Here is a 26,211-nt window from a genome sequence, read left to right as displayed (position 1 = left end):
TACTAACTTCCAAGCATTGCTCATTGCTCGTCGTTTATATAGCGCACACACAATTAAAATCCTTTAAACGCCATAATTAGCTGAACACGCAGGTGTTGCTTTAATTATACGATTAGTTAACCAATTAGGCTTTGTTGATAACTGTTTGGGCATTTTAAATGGCTTAATTATGGTCAAGCATTTGAAAATAAACGCAGCTTTGCATATCAAATGAGCTTCAAGGGTTAAAAGGACGCTCACACGTTTGCATATGTAGAATTTTTAAAGGCAGCCAATTTAGCTAATTAATGCTTAGGAAATCTCTTTTTAATATTCATATATATAAGTCATTAAGTTTAATGTTAAATAATTTAATTGGTTTGCAGCAAATCTTGTTGAAAGCTTTCACACTTTGTTTTATTTCTCAATAATGAATGATTTGTTTCCTTTTTGTTAATATAATAAAACAGACTTCAACTTTTATTTAGACAGGTTTCAGTTTGCAGCATTAGCTTATGAATAGTTATAAGGTTCTGTCCTAAATTCACATATTAGCCTAGTCTCATTATTAATTGTCCAGCTCATTCCAGTTAATAATTTTTTACATGAGGATTAGCTATATTTTTGTCTACAAAAGTTTTATAAATAGTTCTAACAAGTTTATTGAATATTGCCTAAAGTTATAAAAGATTCTAGAGCATTACATATAATATAGCTATAATCCATTCTTTATTTCTCAACTGTTCCATCTGTATAAGCAACTTCTGTTTTATCAAAAATTCTGTTACAAAAGTCAATGTGCTGGCAATGAGATGCGCGCTTGGCGCCCCAAAGCCCCAATTTGTGGATTTTCTTTTGCCAGATGCATATAAATCTATAAAGCACACAATACGAATTTTGTTTCCGCTTAAATTTGTATATACTTATATATAGGAATTTCTTCCCAGCATGATAGTATTATAATTCAAGCACAAGTCATGGCATAAATCTAAAGGTTCTTCAACTTGAAATAAGCGCAGCGTGTGCTAAGAGCCGTAAAGCTTCCAAGTGTCTGTCTGTCTGTCTGACTGTCTGTCAGTGAATTAGGTTTTTAAATGGACACACCGAAGGCAATAATATAATGGCAGCGCCAACGACTTATATAGGTCACTATAGCGCGAGAAGAATAACAAAAGCGTAGTGTGAAGTAAACAAATGTTTGTATAGAGATTTATGTTGATGTATGCAGAGAAGACTGTGCGACTTGATTAGTTGCTTTAATTAAAATTATAAAAATTGCGCTTGCTGGTTAAACGCTGCGTATACGCAATCAAGTGTGTGTGTGTGTGTTGCTGTCATATTGATTTTGTGAGCTGTGTGCGTTTGCTGAGAACTTTATTTTGTGCTGCGCTCAATCGATTTTGCATGCATATCGCTGGCAACCAGTGGCGTTAACTGTTTGCCTTTATGGCCAATATGCATGCAGGCAACGCATAAGTTGAGCTCTGATATCATCAGCAACAGCAACAGTAGCAAGCTACTTGCCTGCTTTTGACTTTTATGGCAACAAACAAAGCAACGCACACACGCAACCCCACACACGTCTTGGATTTTAAGGACACACCCTGTTCTTGCCACAAGCTTCAGCCGCAGCAGCAGCAACCCCCGCAGCTTGGAAGCTTTTTAGTGTGTGTGTGTGTGTTTTTTTGGCAGACCCCTGGAAATGCTGCTTGTATAACGGTTATGATCCTGCAGCTGAAAGTCGCGCCAAGTGCCAAGTGCCGCGCCACAGTGGAACAGCAGCTAGAAAATCAGGCCAACGTGTCAACTCAGTCAACAGCAGAGAGCGCAGAAAAAAAAAACCAGTTACTATTTTTTGTAGTTTAACTGTAGACATTTTTCGTAAATTGTGCTTCGTACTTGTGCCCTAGTTTTTGTGGCTGCCCCGCGGCAGCAGCAGCAGCAGCAGCAACGCTGGAAAAGCGCGAATCAAGTTTTTCATACTCACTGCCCAACCACCCCCCGCCGCCAGCTTGAGTCACGAGCGTTGAGCTGCGCTGCGGCTTGGAAACAGGTTGATTTTCCTGTTGTTAGCAGCAGCTCGCAGCAGCATTGGCCATTAGCCAAATGGGATTTCACACGCTTCCTTTTTGGCCAATACCCTTTGCCTCTCTCTCTCTCTCTCTGTGCACTGCAGTCAGGCCTAATCTCACTGGCGTGATCAATTATTAAAGCTTACTTTGTTATCCTGAGCACACGCTCAACACTTTACATATTCATGTCCTGCCTACTTCATAATATATACATTGCCAACGCTATGGCCAGCACGGATTTGCCAACTCAAGTGCCGTAAATCCGCTTGAGAGCTCCAGCTGCCCCTTTATCGTCGTTGCTCGCCTCAGCATTTAGTGGCATTCCATGTTGGCTCTCTCGTTATGACACACTTTTACTTTCCCACATTAGCACCACTAGACTCTCTCTCTCTCTGGGCTGCCTTCGACTAATGTGTGGCCCGGCCTTATGCTAATGTGCTGCTAACTAAGCGACAAGAGCGCTGACAACTAGTACATGGCCCCAGGCTGATAAAAATGAGTTTTTACTGCTAGAGCGTGCATGCTCAGAGCTGCGACTAATATGCGACTAAAAGTCGTTTAATTAGAAATATAAGTGCAGGCAGTATTTTAGTAGAATTTATATCATATTGGTAAAACAGAACAAATTGAACAAATTATTCAAGATTAGCAATGTTGTGTAAAATATTTGGCAACAATTTATTGTACTCCCTAAAAGGCAAGGAAGAAAAGAATACATTTTATTATATATATAATATGATAACTAACAATGCTGAGTGCTAGCTAAGGACATAGACTCGACAGTTCACTTATATGCTATGTTACTGTTTAAGAATTTGATTAGTAATTTTACATTATTGTGGGAAGGTGAGTTGAGAAGAGACGTGGGCTGGGTCTGGCCAAATAGGCGGATCCTGGAGTTGTTGAGTTGGGGGCAGGTATCCAGTATGGAAACAATACACCGATGATCCAAACTGTGGTTTTAAGAATAGAATAGAATAGAATAAAATAGAATAGGATAGAGTAGGATTATAGTTAGTATTTTGAAAAATTGCAAATCTGATCGAAAATTCATTTCAATTTCTTAAGATCTCTACCTAGATGTTTGGCATATAACTAATAACTCTAATAACTTTTTCAAGTGCTCATCAATTGATATAAAAAATCAACTAAAATTACTCTGAAGCTCACCTTGTATATAAATTGCTTAATATTATTTTCTTACTGATCCAATTTAGTCTTTTATTTTGTTCTAAAGATCTCTAGCCAACTTCTAACTTTATCAAATCTTTATCAATTCTTATAAGATCTGCACTAAAATTACTCTCAACCTCACTTTGTAAATAAATTGAATAACTAAATGTTTGATATTATTTTCTTACTAATCGAAAGACAAACTTAATCTTTTATTTCGCTCTAAAGATCTCTAGCAAACTTCTAACACTAACAACTTTAACAAATCTCCACCGATTCTTTGTAAATAAATTGCATAACTAAATTGTTTGGTATTATTTTATTTTCGATTATTTAATCCAAATAACTCTAACTAAGCTGCTCTAGCATTTGAATTCACTTTTGCTGCTACATAATCCGCTCATTATTATTTTTTTTTATTATTAGAACAGCCACAGGCCTTGTAGCATTATTTATGTAAGCTTAATTGGCATTTTATTGGCAACGTTATATACATATAGCAGTCTATTATCTGAAGCATGTTATTTCCAAGCTCGTTTTATCTCTGTCCTTGTCAGTTGCTGTTCAATTTCCAAGACCAATCAAAAATGTAATGCAAGCGACGCGGGAACTGAATAAAAAAAAAAAGAACGTTTTAATTTGCAATGCGACGTTAATTATAATTAAAACTATTGAGCTAAACAAATATGTGCATGTATTAAGCGCGCTATGTGTGTGTGTGTGTGTGTGTACATTTATGAACATAGATCGAGCATGACACAATACAATTTGTGCACTGCGGCACTTTGTTCTCTTTCAATGCGAATATGCTACAAACGCTTGTCCCCCCCACGCTCCGCCTCGTTGCTTTGTAGCCTTGTTGTCGACTAACGTGACATAAGCTAAATTGTTTTAAATTTTTGTTGAATCGCGCTTCAAATGACTGCACAACGCTGAGCTGTGTTGTTGGATAATTAAAGTTGCTGCGTTTTGAGCAGCTGTCAGTTCTAACTGCCGCAAGATCTTCATAGAAATCGAATGCTAAGCTAGTCAGCTGCTGCTTTTGTTGTTTTCATACTTATTGTTGCTGTTGTTGTTGCGGTCAATAGTGCACGACATAATTGCTGATTGAATGTTGCTGCCGTCAACTGACGTCAGCTTCGACTGATTAATGACAATTAGCGCCGTTGCCTTAGTTAACATAGAGACAGACACACGATGCTGTAACCACAGCCCACAGCCGCTCCACCCACTCACCACATGGTGCTGGTGGCAACTTTGCTCATTGTGGCAACCGCACAAAAGTCTTGGGCTCAAATGATTGCTGGCATTTGGGCGCAGTAACATTTCACTTAGTTTCAACGACAAGTCACGCCACAAATGCTGCTGAAGCATTTTCACTCTCAACCGAAAAGGAAACTGGGTTCATAGCTTTGTGGCGCCATAAATCTGCCGACGCTGTGGCATGTGGCATGTAGCATGTCGCCGGGCAATTGGACATAATGCCTGCTGAAAAGTAAACAACAACAACAGCAGCAGCAAAACAAAATAAGAACTGGCGCAACACTCTCATAAAAAAAAACTTTACAATCGCGTGAGGCAGCATTTTAATTTTTATAGAACCAAAATTATTTTGAGTTACTTGACTCGACTTGTTGCCCATGTCACGAAGCTGCCAAGTTAATAATTATAACGCCATAACTGTTGATCTAGGCAAAGTTTCAAACGCTGCTTAAGTCTATCTAATGTTATTTTTAGTTGTGTTGATATTTGTCGCAGCAATTTTACTTCAAGGCTGCGCTGACTAAGTGCAGAATTATTTAAACTTAAGCACATAAACTTGCATTCAAAACACACGACCCAAGATAGCAGCAATCGATGGAATTAATAAAGATAGCAAAATAATAATAATGCTTAAAAAGTAAGAAAATACTTGCGACTCAAGTTTAGCAAAACATTTAGCTTTAGCTACTAGTATGTACTTTTAATTGCTGTAGCTAATTGTAGTTGCAGCCTAACTAATTAAATAGTACAACTTAACAATAAAGCTGTTAATAACTTTTATTCGTAGCAGTCTTAGCCTATCAGTTTTTTAGTTTGATTAAATTGCTTTGCGCCTGGATCAAATAATTAAAACATGTAAGTTTGATATCAATACATAAAATATTTAAGTAATGTTATAGATAGCAGCAGCAATTTGGCCATAAAAGCGCCACGAGCTGCACTCAAGGAGTTCAGTTTTTGCAGAACTATTTTAACTGATGATGGCCAAGTTAACACTTATTGCTACGCTGCTTGTTGGCGTCTTTCTAGTCGGCGCCTATGCAGGCAACGATTATTTGTGGGGTGAAGTGGGTGCCAACGACTACAAGCTGGCCAAGGATTCAGTGCACAAGGCGTTCTTTGTGGGCATGGTGCTAAATAAGAAATATGTCTTTAAGCAAAAAGTAAGTGGCAACGCCTAAGTCCGCAGCAGCAGAAGTTTAAACCGTTTTGCTTGTAGAACAATTTGGACGCTTTAACCATAACGGCTATAAAGATAACCGATAAGAAGAAGTCGGATGGTGCCACCGCGGTGCTGACGCATGGTGGACCCGGCTCCAAGGGCGCTACCATTATGTTTACCTCACAGCGTGGTCATGGCATCAGCGATGTGGTCGAGATCTGGGGACGCTAAGCGTGCGTTAGAGTCCAAAATAAAGTTGTCGCACTCAAAATAGAAATAATCTTTGCGGTTTTTGGTTCAGTTGGGTTCAAGTTATCAGTGATCAAAACTGGTTGTCTACAGTCTACGTCGACAGTCTACAGTTAAATGCGTCTAATCCCATTTATCAAAGTCTTGAATTTTATAGCTAGCCATATTAAAGAATGTTTATTTAATGTACACACACGTGCATGTGTGTGTGAGTGTGTGTGTGTGTGTGTGATCTCCACTCATATCAGACACACAACTCGTCGCTTCAAGGCCAACTTCTTATTAAATGCCAAAATGTGAGCGTTGCTACAGCATAGAAATCTACAAGATACAATACCCGCCAGATACTTATGTAGCTACGCCAAGCGATCGTTCGCACAGGATTATAATTACAGCAGATCAGCCGCGTCTGGCGCTGACTCTGAAACATAAATATAATAAATTTATTACTGCTGCTGCGCAACCAAACACTTTTCAAAGTAATTTTATTTGTTAAAGATGGAACCTTCAGCTTGGCATGAGTAGGAGGGGGCACATACATATGTCATGGTTCATTGCTGGCTGTCGTCATTGAGAACCGCTTTGGGCGTTTTGCGATATGTAAATCGAGCTTTGGCTGAGATCTTGTCAGCTCGGCAAACACACAAAATGGCGTCATCTCTCGCCAAATGATTTTTTACTGTAGAATCAACTGCGGGCTTGCTAATGAGTAACAATAGATACATATGTATCTACGAGTTTCTGTCTGTTTGCTCATTTGTACGTTTGTGTTTTATTCACAGTCGTTGTCTAACTAAAGTTGCTGCGCCCAAGGTCAGCAGCATGCAGCAGCAGCAGCAACTTCAACCCAGTCAGCACTTAGATACTATATATTGTATATATAAGCTGTGCTGCCACGTCAGACTTTGTTGCAAACTCCAAGTTTGTATGCAAAATTTATACAATTGTGCTGTATTAATTATACATGACTAAGGTCTATAGCTACAGCTATATAGACGACTGGTAGTACGTACGTGATTTCATGGCAACAACTTGTTTTCAGTTCTCGCTCTCTCAAGTGCAAAAGTTGCCTCATAACACAAATAGATATATGTGCATATAGTATAAACAAATGCATAACAGCTGGAACGTCAATAGTGCGCTACAGTGCGCTATCGCTAGCTGGCAACTCGACGCATTATATGATAATGCAATTTATTTGTCTAATTTCAGTTGTCAGACTTGTCAGCTCCATTTTTACACACGATCTACACACGTAGCATTCACGCTATGCAAATTTGTTCCAACTGAATGCTTCGTTTAATGAGCACCCCTCACACACACACACACACACGTACACACACATTTGTCCCATGATTACCTACATGACATACCTCTAACTATCACAATCTAGCTAAAGCAATTTATATAATTCCTAAATAACTTGAACAGGAAAATTGCATCATTCGTCAGCAGCAGCAGCAACAATAATGAAAGCCAAGCAAAGCAAATGCATTATTCAACTATTTTTTTGTTTATGTTATTTTTCTATAGTATACAAATCAGATTTTCAAGATCTTAGTCATGTGCATGGCTGGGAAATTATTTTTATATGCAAGTTCATGTGAAAAGTCCAAGAGGCGAGCACAATATAAATATTCTCTATTGCATTTACGACAGTCTCAATGTACGCTCTGTTGGCCGCCATACGAATGAACATCATCCACCGTTTTAGCATCAGAAACAGCCCTCCTGGTCGGTCGTTCAATTCCACAAATTCCCAACACCTGTCCGGGTGCGAATGCGAGCAGCGTCTCTGATGTGGCGCAAACTTGTTTATTTTTCTAAATTGAATGATTGTATCGAATGATTCAATTTCTAATTGGAATTGATGTGTACAAATATTTGTTTTTCAACAAGCGCAAGCGCTAATTGAAAAAATTGCAGGTGCTAAAGCAGCTTTGAGTTTCCATGTTAGCACATTTCCAAAAGCTCTTTTCGATCTACGCTATTTTCGTAATCAATTCTGCTTGTACGACATACAGTCATCATTTATTAATCTACTATATACATGTGATATCTTTCACATATGGCGCGGCGGCCTATTTATTGCTCTGTAAAAATGTAAGCACAAATTTTATTAATTTAACCCATTGTACAGTCAGTCACTGCCTGGCTGCTATAAAAACACAAATACATACAGACACATAAAGTTTGCGTGTGTGTGTACGAATGTGACTTAGCAACAAAAACAGAAACTGACTATTGGCCGTTCGTGCTGTTCATAGGTCGTAACGGTTTCTCCGCTACTTTTGTTCGTAGAAAAAGAGTAATGCGTGCCAGAGAGCTACAAATATACACACACACACGCACAGTTATTACTCGTGTGTGTGTGTGTGTTTATCGGGGGGAAATGTTAAAATGTGTAATAATGAAAGAAAACGTTTCATAGGCTGTGTTTGAAAGAGAGCATTTTTATTTTTTATGGGGAGCAAGATAATGTGAGACAGATTAGACAATTACAAAACATATTCCAGCTTAAGAATTAGGCACTTTATTATATTCTACACACATTTTTTTTATTCCAACACTCGCACATGTATGTTTATTAATTTCCGTTTGATATATGATGGCCCAACATGTTGATACGCCCGCAATTTGTATAGGAGAGAGAAAAAGACTGACTATATAAAAAGCACAGTGAGTCCCCGTCTCGCTCCCACATAGGTTGCAGTACGTTGATTAAAATTAAAAGCACTTGGCCACACGCGCGTTGCTGGAGGAGCCCATTGGGGCCGGCCAACAGCGTTAACTTGTAAAACAAATGCACACACACACACAATACACGAGCAAGCGAGTGAGGCGCAAAAAAATTCCATTAGATTTTTGTAAGCCAAATGAAAAAGCTTGCGATGCCAAAAACGCGGCCAACTTTGTTCGCTGTGCAGCTGCAAATGGCGCGAGCAAAACTTGACGAGTCAAAAACCAAAACTCAACGAAAGCGAACACGAGTGCGCGCTCACACACACGCATACAGCTACGAAAGAGCTTCGTTAGAACTCGCGTTTGTATGTAGTGTGTGTGTGTCAGTGTTTCATAAATTATGACGTTGCCGCGCGAGCTTTTTTCTCTTGTTGAAAATTTAGGTGAAGTATATACCAAGTATACACACACACACACATTTATATTTTTATATATGAATATATTTTTTCCGATAGCGAAGAGCACATGCAAAAGCCTTTGAAACATGTCAAAATATGTGTGTGTGTTTTAATCAGCAACAGCGCCTCGTCACTGCTGTTAGAGCAAGATGGCAATGGGTCATCTTTTTTCTTCCCTCTTTGCTCTCTTCTCTGCGCCATTTGCAAAAGTTGCGTAATTGTGTTGTCGTCGATTCACAAGAAATGTGTCATTCAAGTTCCTGGTTCTCGCTAGCAGCTAATTTTGTTCTTTTTCTTTTCAGCCAAAACGTCATATCTATTCCCTGGTGTTTTCCCCAATTTATTTCTGCGAAAATGTGCGCGCGAGTTTACGTAATGCGCGGGCTTGGCTTTTGCGGGAATTCGGTTTCGTGCACGTTTTTTTATAATTATTGTTGAAGTGCTTGCGCGCTCACATGATAAAATGATAATTCGTAAGTGGTGTAGTGTCAGCTCAAAGGCAAAGTTCATTAGAAAAAATCCACCACCAACAAAGCGTCGCGCCACTGAACCACAACCACCACCAACCGCCGCCGCGACACTGTATTTCGACTCTATTTTTGACGTTAGCAACAACGGATTTCTATTGCTGGTGAGTAGTTTTTTTCTTGCTTGCTTTCATTGTTGTTGCTGCTGTGGTGTGTGCTCTCCTTTGGTTTTTATTCTTTTTTTTCACTTGAGTGTTGTATTTGTTAAGGCGCCACAAGCGCAAAACGAACCGCGCCGCTCAACGTTCAACGAATGAATGAAATGACTGCGACGCCAGCGACAGCAACACGGCGACAAACCAGTTTTACATAAGCCCGCGCGCAAGTACAGTAAATATAAGCTATATACTTGGCATACATACATATATAAATGCGATAAATGTTTATGTGTGTGCGCGAGCGTTTGGAGCTTCGTGAAAGCTTTTTCGCTGTTGTATATAGAGAGCGTATGTACACATATACATACATATATGTATTTGTTGCTGTAGCTTTGTCGTTGACACACATTCAATTTGTAGCTGCTCTTTTTTATGTATTTCTCTATGTGTGTGAGAATGTAGCTGCGTAGTTTTGTAGCTTTGACGACGGATGACGCGCCACTTGGTTGAATTTTTCCATCTTTGAGGTTTTTTTTTTCTATTGAAAATGCAATGAAAAGATTTGAATCAGCAACAAAACCACAGAAAACGCTGACTTTATGCTAAGATAAATTGCAAAAGATAATAACGCCTAGTTTTAGTAAGTGGGCGTATGCAAAGCGCTCTTGCTGAAAATAAATCTAATTAGAAATCGTGCAGTTGTTGTTAATTTTATAGAAAGTGTGCTAGCGAGCGAAAAAAAGAGAGAGAACAAGAGAGCGAGAGAGACAGCGAGTGACGTTGATTAGTTTGAGTTTGGGGATTGTTGGAGTTGAAAGAGCGCAAGAGAGCGAGAGAGGGGCTGGGCAACTGCACAGTTGACCACAGGAAGAAAACATGCATACATACAGACATAAAAACATGTACATGTATGTATATGTTATATACAAATGTATTTGTTAAAAGTATGTCATCACTTTGCACAACTAGAAAACTTGTTATTTACAACGGCAACAACATTGATAGCAATAAAATCTTTGCTGTTGCATTGCAATTCTTTGCTTTTCTTCTGCTACACACACACACACACACACACATTTATACAAATGCACTGCTCTAAGTGCAAACTAGAAACTCAAACTGGGTTATTGGTGCAAACGCGCGCAAGTTCTTCTTCTTGGTGTTGTTGTTGCCAGCAACCTGCTCTGCCTTACGCCTACTTCTTCTTTGCTTCTTCTTAACCCTTTGATTGCTTTGCTATTGTTTTTGTTGCCGTGGGCGGAAACTGCATTAAACTACAACTAATTTGTTAGTGCCTTTGTTTTGCTCGTTTTCTTATGCTCTCTATGCTCTGCTCTGCTCGATGACGACATCAAGCGAGAAAAAGTAAACCAGTTTACAAAGGCAATATAAATTTTGGCGATGACGCCACAACTGCTGTTTGTTGTTGTTGTTGTTTTTTATTGCGTTTTATGCTCAAAATTAAAAGCCACGCAGCAGTCATAAAAAGGCGAAAGAAAGCTGCCAAAAAACATTTCTTTCAGCTGCTGCTGCTACCGCCGCCGACGCTGCTGCACTAACTTGGCTAACACCATGGTGTTTGTATGTTGTATTTTTATGTCTTGCTTGTTGTGTCTTTCGTCTTTTACCGACGTTACGGCCAAAACGTGTGTTGCATGTGATTTCATTTAGTTTTTCAGTTTGCTTTGTTGTTGTTGTTAACCACAAAACTGGTCAAATACGACTACAAAGAAATGAGTTTTTGGGCCAAAAGTTAATGCGCTACAGACACGATCTTCTTTACTTTTACCAGCTGGGAACCCTACGGAAAACAATCTTTCTACATCTTTCAATTATAAACTACACGCAATGTGGCTTGGTCCAAAAGTAAATTTGTTTATGGCTAGAAACATAAACAATATTTGCTTTGAAAGGCATAGAAACTCTTTTTTTTTTTGTTTTTAATATATTTGCTGCTGCTATTTTAGAAAGTTTTAGTTTATGCTTAGTTGGTCGCTTTGTTTGTCAATTTAGGTTGTCACATCAGCTGTCAGCGCATATATATTAATGCTATATACGATATACGATACGAGCTATTGTGTTTGGGTTCTGTGGTGGGCACAGTGGGTCAATCGCTTGACTGAGCGCTAGACGCTTGAATTTATAACTAATAATAACTGTCGGCAGTAGCAACAATAGCCAGCTTAAACAATAGAAAATAAACATGTTTTGTGCATGAGAATTTTTATTTTTAAATAATATGGCTAAAGTTCCTAAGCATTAACTATCTGTTGTGGGGAACATTGCGCTTTTGAACTTTAAATATTAATTCCGTATATAATGCTTGCACACACAGATAATAATAAATATGTCTATATAGTGTGTGTGTATATAGTGGAAAACCTTGAAATGCGCACGAGTGACTAATTAGAGGGGCCCAGCAATAATAAACTTTGAAACTTAGCTGAGTTGAGCTTGAGCTGTTTAGGTTCAAATTCCATGTAAATATTCCAAGCTAAAGGAATGTGATAATATTTTCTATCTAAGATTATAGCTACGATACGATACGCTTGAAATACTTACAGATTTTCAGATTCGGAATTTCTCGTTTATGTGAAACTTCTTTAATCGTGATAGGGTAACATCGGTGCTGGAGCAGATACAGAAGATAAAGATAAATGAGCACGCTGGGTGATTTGCTTTGCTAATTTGTTTGATTAAAAACACGATTGATTAGCACGATTAGGGCCAGCTTCGCATAAACGAGTTTTTCGAACGCACAGAGTTATAGAAATTTTCAGCAAAGAACTTTGGATTTTTAGAGAGTAGTGTGCACGAGAGAATTTTCCAGCGCGTCTAATGCCAGCGAATTAACATTGGCGAATGTGAGCAGCTTGTCAGCCAGTTTCAACCAAATTATTTGTGCCATGTATAAACTCGGATACATATATGCATGTATAGAAGTACATATGTGTGTATATAGAGCCAACACTTTTCTGTGTGTATGTGTGTGTGTGTGTGTACTGTAGGGGAAGCCAGTGTAGGTCACCGAGAGACAAACACACAGAGCTCCAACACACAAACATAAAGAGAATACTTCGTGTTGTTGTCGTCGTCGTCGTCGTCGACCAATGTTGGCGTCGCTGCTGCTGCTGCCGCCTTAGCTTTTAAGCTTAAGAGAGAAGAAGCAGCAGCGTTGGGAGCACATGTGACGAATTTGTTGCTCTCATGCTGATTGTCAAAAAAACTTCAAACTTCAAATTGGGCAGCAACCAAAATAAAATGTTACAAAGCTGAAAAAGAAGAATCTGCGTCGTTGTCTTTTTGGACAACTTACTGCTGCTTACAACAATGCTGCGCAATTTGTCTGATAATGTAACTAAACTAAAGGCACACACACATACATACATATAAATTTATGTACATGCTGCTTATTTCCGCAATAAAAGTTTGTTTTTTTCTGTTTAGGCAATGGAGCAGGCGCTTATCAGTTTATGCGGAATTTCAACGCAAGCAACATTTTCAGCTTGTTGCCAAGCCTCGCATCTGTGTATGTGTGTGTGTGTGAGTGTATCTGTGTGCATTGCATATGCAATCATTTTTAGGCAACTGGCCTGCCCTGGCCTGGCCCTTAGCTTACTCTTTCCAGCACCCTGCGCCCTGCCCTGCCTCCCTAGACCTTTCCCCAAGCAACAAAACTATAAATGCCGCAACCCTTGAAGCCTGAACCCCTGGCAACTTTATATTGCTTACTGCGCATGTTTTCAACATTCTTTGTCTGTATCCGTATGTATGCATTTTCTTTGTTTTCCAATGCTCTATACCTGAAGGAATTTTCATTAGAATGACAACTTTTGCTCATATAAATATTGCGTATTTATCGTCCAAGCACTTTGCTTTCTTTTCTCTTCGCAATCGCAATTGTTAATGCGTTTCATACCTAGACATATAATTTAGCTAGAGGGTAGGTAAAGTTATTTTTTGATTGTATGCATATCTTTAAAAGGAAACCAGTTCTAAAGAAATCAAAAAAGCGGCGATATGATATCAAATAACATTGTGCATTTCCATGTCGAAACAATTAGGTAGCTCAAACGTTATAAATCATTGCATTGTCAGCACACACACACACATACACATACATGAATGCCTAACTAAATGAAAAATAATTATAAATAGTCTTGTACTTTTGGCAGCAGCTAATCTCTGCTGATCCTAAAAGCTTTCGTCTGAAGCATAAACTCATTAATTTTAAACAGCATAGCAATTTGTTTAGCTCAAAGGTTAGATAATAAAATCTTGCATGTTTATAGAAAAAAAAAGAATGTATTATTAAACAAAAAGAGAAGAAAAAAACCCACACGCCATGCAGTCTGGCCTTAGCTAGACTATACATACAAATATTATTTACGAAACAGTGGATGATCGTACATGATAGCAAGAATAGAATTTGTTCGTTGAAAGCGTCGTTTTTATTGTAGACTGAAGAAACTGCAGTAAATCTTGCGCTCGTCTCTAAGTGATTTGACATGAAGAGAATGGACGCTTGAATGGCTATAGCGTGTGTTCCTAATCAAATGTTTTAGAACTCTTAAACTAATGAGCATAACATGCAGTCAGGCATACTACGCATTCTTTTTAGGAGTTTCCTTCCCTATTTAGAATGATGGATGAGAATAAACATATTTGGGTATGTTAATACGATTGTTTGTTATGCTATTGTATTACATTATTTTTACTCAATTTCAATTGCATCTTGCGTCTTCTATAACTTCTATCTCTATGGTTTCCTAATTACTAAATTCATTACTGTAATTGAATTTTCGTAATGAAACTAAATACTGTAGTCCATTTATCTATATATATCAATTAGTAGCTTGAGCTGCCCTTTTGCGCAAGTTCTCTTAATTAGTAATCCAAGACGTTGGCTAACCCACCAATAGAAAAAACAAGAACAACAGCAAAGCCAAAATGATGTTTTAAATTTTGGAGTACAATGCCCTTAATAAACAAGAATTGCTTAGATTTTGAGTTTATGAGTTGGGATTTTTTTCTTTTCCAAAATACACTCACACACACTTAGGCAACGAGCTCATTAGTGCTGAAAGATACCGCTCTGGGCTAAGCTAGGGCAATCAGGTAGAGCTGAAACAGCAGCAGCAGCAGTAAATTAAAACGAGTGCGAAAGATAGGAAGGTCGTTCCGTTGCTTTTCCGTTCCGTTCGCATAGCTCTAGATACTTAACCAAACATACGCTGCAATGCACATCCGTATCCGTGTATTCCCGTTCGACTGGCTCTTAGGGAATTTTCATTTGGCTTTGAGGGTTTTCTTCTCTCCCCCCCTACCCAAAATAGCGCATTGTAAAAAACTGTGTGTGTGTGTGTGTGTGTGCGTGAGATAATGAAGGCGTCTTGAGCACTGCAACGTCTTTGGTTGTGGTTTTGTCATAAGAGCGTTGCCCAAAAATTAAAAAAGAAATGCTCGGGTGAAGCAACTAGCCCAAAACCGAACAACAACAACAACAAAAACTACCAAAGTGGAGACAATAAAGCAGGCTAAGTAAACAAAAAACACACTACAAATGGAGCAGAAGAAAAAGAAGCAACAGCAGCAAGGAAAACATTTACAAAAGAAGTTCATTGAACCTGCGTAGCGTTGGCTACTTTATAAAACTCAACTGCAACTCTCCATTTCCCAACTCCAACTCCAATTCCAACTGCAACTGCACACAAACGTCTTCAAAGTTGAAATTTTGAGTTGAGCATGGAGTTGAGTGTGGAGTTTGCCCCTTGCCCCCTGCCCCAGCTTGTTGCTGCTGCTGCTGCAGCTGTGTGTCGTCGACATGTGTCGAGTGCATTAGATTCACAAAAGTCTAGGCGTTGCCCACAGCAATCAGCGCTGAAAACTTGGGCGCCTAATAATAATCATAAAAAACCAAACCGAAATTTAATTAAAGGTACGCTTGGCCAGCCCCACACACACACAAACAGATTGGGGTTCCCGTTGCTATACAAGTTTGTCTTTGTATGCAAGTTGACTGTAAAGGTTACCCAGTCCCCCCCAGTCCGGGGCAGCGGCAGTTGTTGGGAGTACGTTTTTCTTTTCAAATGAGTAGTGCGAATATTTAAACAGCTTTTATCAACAAAACATATGTACTATTGTGTATGTATGTAAAATGTAAATATGTATACATACGTCGTATGTATTTACATAACAACAACGACTAACGAATAACGAATCGACGAACAACGAATAACGAATACATATATGTATACATAGCTGCGAGCAGTGGCGTAGCGCCCTCAGCAGAGGGATACTACAAAAGAAACTGGTTTCCAATACAAATTGAAATTGAAGTGAGAATTAAGATTTATAATTAGTTGCTGTTAATAAATAAATACAAATACATACTGCCTAAGAATAAATATTTATTATGGCTTGCTAAAAATATAGCAACTCAATACTGTTTCAATTATTAATAATTTAATAAATAAATGAATAAATATATTAAGCAAGAAATAAACTAACTTCAGTTGGATTTATTGTATTATTAAATAGAATGAAGTGTGCCAGCTTCAGCTGGATAAATAGTTAATACTAAACTCACACCAAGAACTGATAAGAGTTTTAGAAAACACATTCTGTTACCTGCTCTCACTCACTATCTCTCTCTGCAGTTATGCCTGATGTATTCGAGGCACCCCTGCTCGCCCTTTTGGTACTAAGCCACTGGTATGCATACGTCGGAGACGAAACAAGCAACGAAACGACGAAACGATGAAAACGATGGCATGACTGTACTATGTATATGTGTATGTTATGTACACCACGAAACATACACAGGCGCTCGGCGTGTCTGTGTGTGTGTGTGTATCTATGTGTGCGTGTTTGCCATGCACAGACCAGACCAGGTATAGTGGAGGGTTATGTACGCGCTTCGCGCCTGTTGCAAAATTCAGTGCCGCTTTTTCGTTCGTGACGAAAGGATGTACGCTCGGTTGTAGCCACGTATGAAACGTACATACATATACATTCACACAGATACACACACACATACGCACAAAGCGCTACAAACAAGAGAGTTTTTGGCCCAAAAGTATTGAGAGAGTTTTTCAAAAATGCCCAAAAGCACAGAATTTGAAGAGCTCGCACAGTTGCTCAAGTCTTGGAACGTTAGCGAGCTGTTGCCGCATTTGCAAGGTAAACAAAACAAACAAACACACACACACACACACATGCACAGTTGTATATGTTAACTACTTTTAGATGAGGCTATTAATACGCAGGAGCTGCAGATGATAAAGCGGCATCATTTGAAGGAATTGCTGCGCAACTTTCGCTTCGGCACGCGCATTCGCTTCGAGCATCACTTGGAACGCTGGCGTCGCTGGCTAAATGTGCCGCTGCAGGATGCAGCCGACGATAGACTCTGCAATGGTGCCTGCCAGATTAGCTGCGCCTCGGAGGATACACAAGTGTTGGTTAAGACGCAGGCCAAGGAGGACAGTCTGCGCTTGCAGCAGCAGCAGCAACAGCAACAGTTGCTGCTACAACAACAGCAGCAGCAGCTGCAAGCAGTGCAACAGCAACAACAACAGCAGCCGCAGCAACAACAACAGCAATTGCCCTCGGAGCCATTTGTATCGCTCAACGAGGTGGGCGATGGCTCCTCATTTAATGTGCCGCTGCCGCTGAGCGATCATCATGATCTGCACACAGAGCTAGTGCAGACGGAGCTGCTCAAGCCGGAGCTCGTCGAGCAGGATACCAATGAGGAGAGCGGCGTCACTGTGCTCTCCATACTGCATGCGTCGCCCACTAAGGCGCAGTCGCTGCTGGAACGCATTGGCCAGAATGTGCAGCTGGATGCTGTGCAGCGTCTGCTGCTCATACAGCTCATCTGCAGCTACTACGAGGATAATCGTTTGCATCTAACGCTGCAGCGCAGTCATCTGCTGGAGCGTGAGATTCTGCAGCTGTTCCCAATGGAGCAGCTCTGCTTCTATCGCACCGAGCGGCGTGGCAAGATCTACGTGCGATTCACCAACATGAAGCGCAACAAGCGCTTCGGCAAGCAGAGCGAGGCCAAGCGCAGGCGGGAGGAGCAGCCCATTGTGGTGCAGAATGCGTTCACCAAGACAGAGGTTACCTTCAGCGGTGATCCGATGTCTAGTCCAGAGAGATCAGATTGATATTCTAAGCGTAGAAATAGGAAATAAGCAGGAAACTAGGGCCTAGGCTATGCGCCCAACTTAAACGAGAGAAAGAGAAATGAGAGAGAAGAGAGTACATGGTAAAGAACGTTCCATACCGTAATGTGTAAATATTACTCCAAAAGTATCATTCATATTCTGTTCTTTAAAAGAATACTTTTTACTATTTCTAGTTGTCATATGTTTTGAAAAACTCCCCGATTAGTAGTATCCACTTAATATTTAAGCCGTTACCTATTCCATAGTTGAATTTTACGTTAATAAGTAAAAATACTTAATGTTCATATCTACAGTTATATATATATATAATTAACATGGTGTATATAATTACTATATATATTTAATGTCCATGGAAATCGATTTTAAATACTTGAATCACATCTTAATGTTAGTGAAATAATTTGTTTATAAAAGGGATTTGAAATATCATAAAACCTATTATATCGAATGTCGATTTAATAGGCACATTAATGTAATGAAATTAAACAAAAAATACAATACACAAATATATATTTATGGCTAAGTGTCTATATAATGCTAGAGTGTTCGTACTCTTACTTGACGTAGTGTATTAAAGCTGCGGCTTAGTCTGTCCTCACATGTGTAGCGTGCAATAAAAATAAATCAGAGAGATACGAGCGAACAGAAGAACAGAACAGAACAATTTAGCGGGCAGCTCTTGTCACGTAGCGAGCGACAAAAGGCGGCCCCCAAGAAAGAAAGAAAATGTAAGAAAAAAGAGAAAACATGACCACGAAGCGTTGTTTGCTTTTGAAATTTAGGTAAAGTCAACAAAGAAGCGAGCGACAACTTGCAAACATACATGTCATACTATAAGTATATAAATATATAGCATTACATATGTAAGTACATATATATACATACACATATATTGTTGCTGGTACAAGTAGCCAGACAATTTGGCAGTCAGTTGTGCTTTGTGATTACATCAGCAGTAAAAATAGCAAAATTGCCAGAACTTAACAATGGGTTCGATTAGCTAGCTGACTAGGCAGATAACTACACATAACATACATATGTATGTATAAATGTATATAAAGTTAATTAAATGCTTTTACACAATATGCCAAAACTTTTGTTGTGCAGTGTAGTGCAAACTACAAGTGTCATTTGTCAATTAAATCAGCCAGAGCCGCTGCCATCTGCTGATTTTGATAGCAACACGTACACATTCAAGCACGCCCACGCCCTATGCCTACTAACAGAGCAGCAGCGGCGGCGGCAGGCGGCAAAGAGACTGTGACAATAAGAGTAAAGCTAAACAGAAGAGAGGGAGAGCGAGCGCGCGCGGTAAAGAGCGCGTGGGAGGCGTGCTCACTTACTAATTAATTACGCGCTGCTTTTTGACTGTTGCCAACGTTTTGCACTTGAGCGTTTGTGTTTTGTGCTAATTGCCTTTATCATTTGTCGCGACTCTAAGCAAATACAACTATCTTACAGTTATACTATATATATACATATTCACTGATAGCGCGCTTGCCTTTTGTTTTCTGTTCAATTTATTTCAACCATTTGTGCATTTCCACTATGCATTTCAACGCAATGGGGCGTATATTGGGGAATACACACGCACACACATACACACACACATTATATTATATTTTTTTCTTTGCGCTGCTTCCTCTGCTGCTGCTGCTGTGTAGGCTTTTGCAGCTGTGTAGCCGAGCGACTACAATAAATAGGTCGCCGGCTACAAAACTATTTGTCGCTGTAGCTACAAAACTTATACATACATATATACATAAGCATAGGCGTATATGTATATGTGTACTGCGCCGCAGCAGAGCGTGCGAGCGAGCTTTGGAGCCAGCAAAGCTTTATGCTGTAAGCATGTGTGTGTGTTTTCTTTTCATTAGAAGCAGGCAGCATAATTTTAATAGTCAAATGAAAATAAATTGTCGCTATTAATTTTTTTCAATAGCCAAGTTGAACATTGATCAATGCATTTATTGCATACTCAAGCTCTTTTATACACACACAGACACACATTGTATACAGCTGCGCTCTCTCTCTTGCACTACGCTCTGCAGCGCTTTTATCTATGTGTGTATCTCTGAAGTCTTTCAACGCGTATCTATGAAATTGAACATATGTACACTCAAGCGCGTTTTTTTTTTCGTTCGTATAGGGAAAGTAGGTCAATTACACGTGTCATTTTCTGTATGTAATTACATAGTGTGCACACATATGCTGCACTGCATGTACATAGATACAAAATGTATCTATTATATCTAACTACAAGTTTTGATGCTTTATATAACATTATTTTGTTAAATCCGATAAGCATATTTCTAAGTGTTTTTGTATGTTTCTAGGTCGAGCATTTGTTTATGTTTAAACTAAACAATAGCAAACAAATAGACAAAACCATGAGCATGTACTAAGTGTTGTTTATAAGTACTTGCGCTATTTACCCTTTGAAGATAAACAATGCAGCTTGTATAAATAATTGCTTCCGCAGCTAAAACTCAAATTGTTGCTTAGATTTGTATGTAGCAGTTACGTTTCTATCTTTCTATATGATTTCAGTTGATAATAATAATTTTTAGCTTGCACTTTTGATGACATAAGTGTGCCGCTGCTAGTTATTCAATATATTTCTAATATGAAATGTTGCCTAACGAAGCAGCATAACGCCCAAGACCCCACCAAGCCAAAAGCCACCCCACCTCACCCCATCCCTCGCGCTTGAGTGCAGCTCTTGCTGATGACATAATGAGCGTATTTATAATAACCAACATCAAGTGGAAACTGGTAATAAGCCGTGCAGCATGTTCTGCTAGCGCAGAAAAATTCCAACACACTCCCGCACTATTATATAGCATTGGCCTCCCAATCACCACCCCCTAAGTGTGTTTCAAGGCTTTTTGCACAGCGCATATTTGGCCATTAAATTGCGAAAAAAGCTTTCCAAGCTGTGTGGAAAGGACGTTGAAAGGACGAAACCATTGGAATTTTACCAGTGCGGGTGCCCTGACCGTATATACATAAATATATCTACATACATATGGCATATCTATGTCTATATAAACATTATACGCAGCGCAAACAAACGATGAGCGTCCGACAACGACGACGACGACGACTATGTGCCCCTCTCTGGTATATAAAGCGACGAAATTGGGTCAATCGATAAAAGGCAGCGACGTCGACGCTGACGCTGCAGTCAACAGAGCGGGAGAGGCTTCAGCTGCTGCTACTTGCAGCACATGCGCCAAGTGGGCCGCAGGCGCAATCTGGGGTTGGGTATTGGGGCCTGCTCGACAATTGTCTGGGGGTTGCAGCTGCGGCCCAAGGAGCTTTTGCTGCTGCCGCTTGAGCTTGAGCAGTAATCCAATTGTAGCTGAGCAGTAACAACTAACTGAATACATAATACATAAAATACATATGTATATATATATATATGCTGGGGCTTATATACTGCCCCAGCATATGCACATAAGTTTGTATGTAATGTATATTATTACATCATGCGCTGCTGTGTGTAAGTGTGGGTGGTTGACTTTTAATATTTAATAGGGCAGCTGGCACTGCGATTCCAATTGCGATGGCTCAATGCGTCCTCTGACTCTTCTGCTTCTTCTACTTTTTCATCGTTTTATTTTCTTTTTTCCACCTCGCTCCTGTACTTACTGTGGCCCCATTTAACGTTAAGCGAAGACACCAAGAAGTCGGCTTACTGTTTGGCATTCAGTCAGCATGCCGCATAGTAAGTGTCTCTGTATGTGTTTGGGTGTGTGTGTGTGTATTTTTGAGGGTCCAGGCCAAGCCTGATTTAATTTGCTTCCAAATTATTGCATTTCCTTTTCATAAACTTTGGCACTTGAAAAAGTTTATAAAGGGTATCTCAGTCTATCAGTGCTAAAAATAAATATAAATTATGAAATGAAAGCCACATGTCTTATTTAATCCATCAATCAACACCTACAAGCACACACATTCCCTTGAGCATGAAATTAATTTATATATCAACAGCAAGGCAAATAGAATAATACAAAGCCATGAATTAAATATAAGTGCACCCAGTGTCTACCACGCCTAATTTGTATAACTGCATTAAAATTTAGCAAAAATTGTTTTAGTATTCCTAAAAAATGTTTCACAGACAACGCTGATAAAAATCACCTTGAAGTTTTGAATTTTCCGCCAGCCGTCGCGTTGCCAACTAACCCAAAGTCATGCCGCCACAATAAACGTTCAGCTGCGAGCGCAAGAGTTTGAATATATAAACGTTAGCCAAAAGTCAGCGATAAAAGATAAACAGCGTTAATTCATATTATTTGAAATATATTTTATTGGTAGGCAGTTTTGAAGAACATTTGTAATGACATTTATATATAATGAACATGTTTTCAAATAATCGTTTCATTTGTTTTTCATACCATATCCTTTCGATTTTTTTTTATTTTCTTTTAATATTCTTCTATGTATGTATATAATAAATTTATTTATTTATATTTGTTTATGTCGTATTTTCATTTTCATTCATTATTTATTTAGTTGCTGCGGTTGCGTTCTTTTTGTTGTTATTTGTTTAATGCATATACCTTGTAAACTTATTTAGTTCATATATGTATAATATATGTCTTAACTATGTATGTATATATGTATATATATATATATTTATTTATTATTTTATTTATCAATAATCAATATCGTAGATCACCAAACTTGTTAAAAAAATGTTTATACGAATGTTTTTTTGTTTGCAGCTGTTGTTTGTTGGTAATATTAATTATTATTAATTCTTTAATGCATAACAAATATACTGCTGCGGCCATTGTTGTTGCTGTTGTTGTAGCTGCGGCTATTTGATATCGTAAGTAATGTTTTTGATCTAGGCTGCTGCCTGTTGTTAAATTAATTAAATATTTTGCGCTTTGCTGCTAGACACGTTTTCATATACGAAATATTATGTATACGTACATATGTATATTCATCTATTTGTTTTGCATTGATTTGTTAGTCTAATTATGTACACAAAAGTACACATTGTTCATCATGGCTATATAAGTTAAATATGCAACGAATTTAGAAATAAAATTTATAAAAAAAAAACAATCAATTAATGTGTTCGTGTGTGTGTGTGTGTGTGTGTCTGTGTAGTTAATAAATTCATAATTGGCCTTACTTTACAACTACATTTAGTTGGGCGCTTAAGCCCCTTACAATTTTCATAGTGTGTGTGTGTTTGTGGGTGTGTGTGTGTGTGAGTTCCTATAATATTTGAGTTTACAATTTGCTAATTACATATTAGAGTTTGCTAATTGTTGTATAGAAAAAGTTGAAGCTTTCTTTAGTTGTTAATTGTACGAGTTTTAGTTTTTTGTTTTTTTTTATTTAAATTGTAATCAATTTAATTTGTAATTTGGGTACACGACGGCGGGGATAATATGATTAAAGTGTGTTTATTTTTTTCCATTTTCATTTTTAATATTAATATTAAATTTATCATTTTGTTTGTTGCTAAAGTTAAGTTTACATATGTATATATAGACAATGTACCATTAGTTTATATTTGTTCTGCTGATGCTGCATCTTCTTCTGCTTCTTCTTCATCTTTATATGCTGAAACTATCTAGGCTAAAATTAAGTTTTGTTCAAAATGTTTCGTTCAAAGGCAAGTGTTTCATTTTCTATGTATGAGTTTCTCTCTTCCTACAATGCGAGTGTGGTGTGCTAAATTGGATATGTTGTAGCATAGTGTAAATGTATGTGTAAGTGTGTGTGTGTGTGTGTGAGTGTCATAATATTGTCAACGTTGTGTTTGAATATTTCTGTTACGTGATGTGTCCCAACGATTTGTTGATTTGTCTTTAATTGCTTGTTTCAAAACGCGTCCTTCCTTGACTTGAGTATGTGTGTGTTCATAACGCTGATAAATTACGGCATAAGTATGTATATCTCTTTATAGTAGTATAAATCGTATTTAGTAAGTACTTTGTGTTTAATTTATGTATTATACAATTTGTGTTATCCTACGCTTAGCTAAATAGCCGCGACTTGGCGTTTATAATTAGTTTATGACAACGAACTCCTCAATACGTATTCACGTATATATTTACAGCTTGGCCATTTGGCTCTTTATGGGATTAGAGTAGAGATTGCCGACTGTGCGGCGTTTATTACTTGACTTGCAACTCGTGTTTGGTTTACCCGTCGTTCCTAGTTTAGGAACTCTTTAGGGGGCCCTTAGTTATGTACACACAGAGCTAACGACTAGCGCATTAGCTCTTAACTAACTTTAATACGTTATAAGTTTAAATATAAATGTAAATCGTAACGCAACGTGACTGGAATTATAATTAATTTAATTAAGTACGCACTAATTTGAATTCAATAATGACAACAATTCAATAATAAAACGCTGCTCTAACGGTGTTCTTTCAATTTGCAAACTAATATTTTGTATTTTAATTGGTCGTTCAAATAGCAAATATCTATTAATAGCTGTGTCTGGTTGGGGATTGGGGGCATTAAGCGTTATGATATGATATGAGCCAATTTTTCTAAGTGTAGCTGTCCAATAACAATAGAAACATAATTTGAATGCGCATAATTTTTTATTGACTTGCATAATTAACTAAACAATTGCAACTTTAATTTACGTTTTTTGATTTTTAATGGAAACATTGGCAGTGATAAATCTGTTTTTTGTTTAATAACGAAACAAAAATATATATAAGCTAGTATATATAATGTTTATTTGTTTGCTAGATGATATCGTATGGTATATGCTATATTAATATAAATATATATGCATGTATATATGTGGCTTGTATGTTTAGTAGTTTACTTTGTTATAACAATAACATTTGCTTTGATGCATTTAAACAAAAGCAGAGTACGCTGCACCTTCAAAGCTCATTCACAGCAAGAGTAAAGTAGTAGAAGAGTAGTAAGTAGTAGTAGTAGGAGTTGAAGAGAAAGTATTGGAAAGTGTGTTTTGCTGGTTTCAATTTGCCTAGAGTCCATAAGGATGATGAGTATGCTTTGATAGTTGCAGGTAGATTGAACTAATTAAAATAGAGCTCGAATTTATTCGCTGGTGTTACTATCATATAATTTTATATTTATATATATATATATTTAATTACTAACAAACTTTGTCGCTTTTGTTGCATTGTGGTAACCTTTGGCTAAAGGCTACGCAATATAATGATCAAATAAGTAACCATAGTATATAATATACATTTATAGCTGGGATTATAGTATAAATTATTGCTCTCTACCATATTGTATCTGTATAATTTGTAGCTTGCTATATGACATATTGTACGATTATGTAAGATGCTTCAATGCGCTATATACAGTATGTGTTTGTATGTGTGTTCATTTGTAACTAACTATAACAGACACGCTAGCATTTATTGATAATGACGCCTCAATGAGTTTATATGTTGCTTTATAATTTTTATATATGTTGCTAGATTTTTGTGAATCACATTCGCGCCTTATGCAAAGAAACTTAGTGTGGTGTGAAAACAGAATTGTGCTCAAAACAGTTGGCAACGTGACGCTGTAAGTCAAGTTAAGTATACGCCATGTTATAAAGCTAATGTTTCTTTTTGTTGTTGTTGCCATTGTTTAAGAAGAGAGCGAGCGCAAGAGAGAGTGTGTGTGTGTTTTAACTGTGTGCTGTCTATAATTCGTATAAATTCTACAGCGAACAAAAATTTACAAGTGAGCTAGACAGCATTGGGAAATTGAGTTTAGACCGAAAGCGAGTAGAAGAAAGGGCAGCGCATTAAACTGTGAGCTTAGTTGAGAGGCTATAAACTGCGAGCATATACAATATTTATATATATAAGTATGTAGGAATGCTGCTGTAACGGTAGACAATATTTAGTTTATGCTTAACTTTGCTTACTTTAGTTTTAGTTCGGGAGTTAGACAGAGCGTGAGTGTGAGAGAAAGATATACATATATATATATATAGTTTGTTTGTTTGCATACGAGCTGTTTGACATTTACATAAATGCATTTATAAATTGAGTATAGCGGCAACCTAATTACATTATGTATATATATAATTAATTTCTTGCTTGCATTTACATATGTCATTTACAAATGTGTGTGTGTGTGTATAGAAGAAATACTGCATAGTCGGTAACGGTATCGGTAGTATACAAAATAGTAGACAGTGCTGCTGTTTTTTTTTTTCGTTTTGTTTTTTTCTTTTTGGTAGTGTTGGGTTTTCTTGTTTTTTTTTGTAAATAGTACACGTTTGATATACATATATGTCAGCTGGCTGTTTAGAAGAAGCTCTTCAGGAAGCCAGCGGGTCCAGCCTGTAAACAATATAAAAATTAATAATAGTAAACAATTGTTA

The 26,211-nt window shown here is 37.9% G+C and overlaps 3 protein-coding genes across 20 annotated transcripts in view; 2 read left to right on the top strand and 1 right to left on the bottom strand.

Moving 5' to 3' along the window:
* The first annotated feature begins 5,430 nt into the window (after positions 1 to 5,430).
* Positions 5,431 to 5,933, top strand: LOC108596074. The gene is made up of 2 exons (XM_017981487.1): positions 5,431 to 5,650; positions 5,707 to 5,933. The coding sequence occupies exons 1-2, from the start codon at positions 5,465 to 5,467 to the stop codon at positions 5,878 to 5,880; spliced, it is 360 nt and encodes a 119-aa protein (XP_017836976.1). The 5' UTR covers positions 5,431 to 5,464; the 3' UTR covers positions 5,881 to 5,933.
* Positions 5,934 to 9,073: 3,140 nt separating this feature from the next.
* Positions 9,074 to 18,145, top strand: LOC108596073 (ras-interacting protein RIP3). The gene is made up of 3 exons (XM_017981486.1): positions 9,074 to 9,669; positions 16,323 to 16,845; positions 16,912 to 18,145. Exons 2-3 carry the CDS (start codon positions 16,764 to 16,766, stop codon positions 17,835 to 17,837), a joined length of 1,008 nt encoding a protein of 335 aa, XP_017836975.1. The 5' UTR covers positions 9,074 to 9,669; positions 16,323 to 16,763; the 3' UTR covers positions 17,838 to 18,145.
* A 6,840-nt stretch (positions 18,146 to 24,985) lies between these two features.
* Positions 24,986 to 26,211, bottom strand: part of LOC108596070 (ELKS/Rab6-interacting/CAST family member 1) — a 35,047-nt gene continuing 33,821 nt past the window's right edge. For all 18 annotated transcript variants that reach the window (XM_017981473.1, XM_017981464.1, XM_017981468.1 and 15 more), the window contains one exon: positions 24,986 to 26,170. In XM_017981473.1, the coding sequence (XP_017836962.1) occupies positions 26,135 to 26,170 (36 nt within the window). In that variant the 3' untranslated portion in view covers positions 24,986 to 26,134. The remainder of the gene's footprint in view (positions 26,171 to 26,211) is intronic.

The sequence above is a fragment of the Drosophila busckii genome, chromosome 2R, assembly GCF_011750605.1.
Source record: "Drosophila busckii strain San Diego stock center, stock number 13000-0081.31 chromosome 2R, ASM1175060v1, whole genome shotgun sequence".
NCBI lineage: Eukaryota > Metazoa > Arthropoda > Insecta > Diptera > Drosophilidae > Drosophila > Drosophila busckii.
This window is presented reverse-complemented; position numbering and strand designations above follow the sequence as displayed.

Excerpts from the sequence above, each read along its gene's own strand:
- LOC108596074 (XM_017981487.1), top strand. The coding sequence starts at position 5,465 with ATGATGGCCAAGTTAACACTTATTGCTACGCTGCTTGTTGGCGTCTTT. Across the intron at positions 5,651-5,706 it reads AATATGTCTTTAAGCAAAAA|AACAATTTGGACGCTTTAAC; the intron begins GTAAGTGGCAAC and ends TTTTGCTTGTAG.
- LOC108596073 (XM_017981486.1), top strand. The coding sequence starts at position 16,764 with ATGCCCAAAAGCACAGAATTTGAAGAGCTCGCACAGTTGCTCAAGTCT. Across the intron at positions 16,846-16,911 it reads GCTGTTGCCGCATTTGCAAG|ATGAGGCTATTAATACGCAG; the intron begins GTAAACAAAACA and ends AACTACTTTTAG.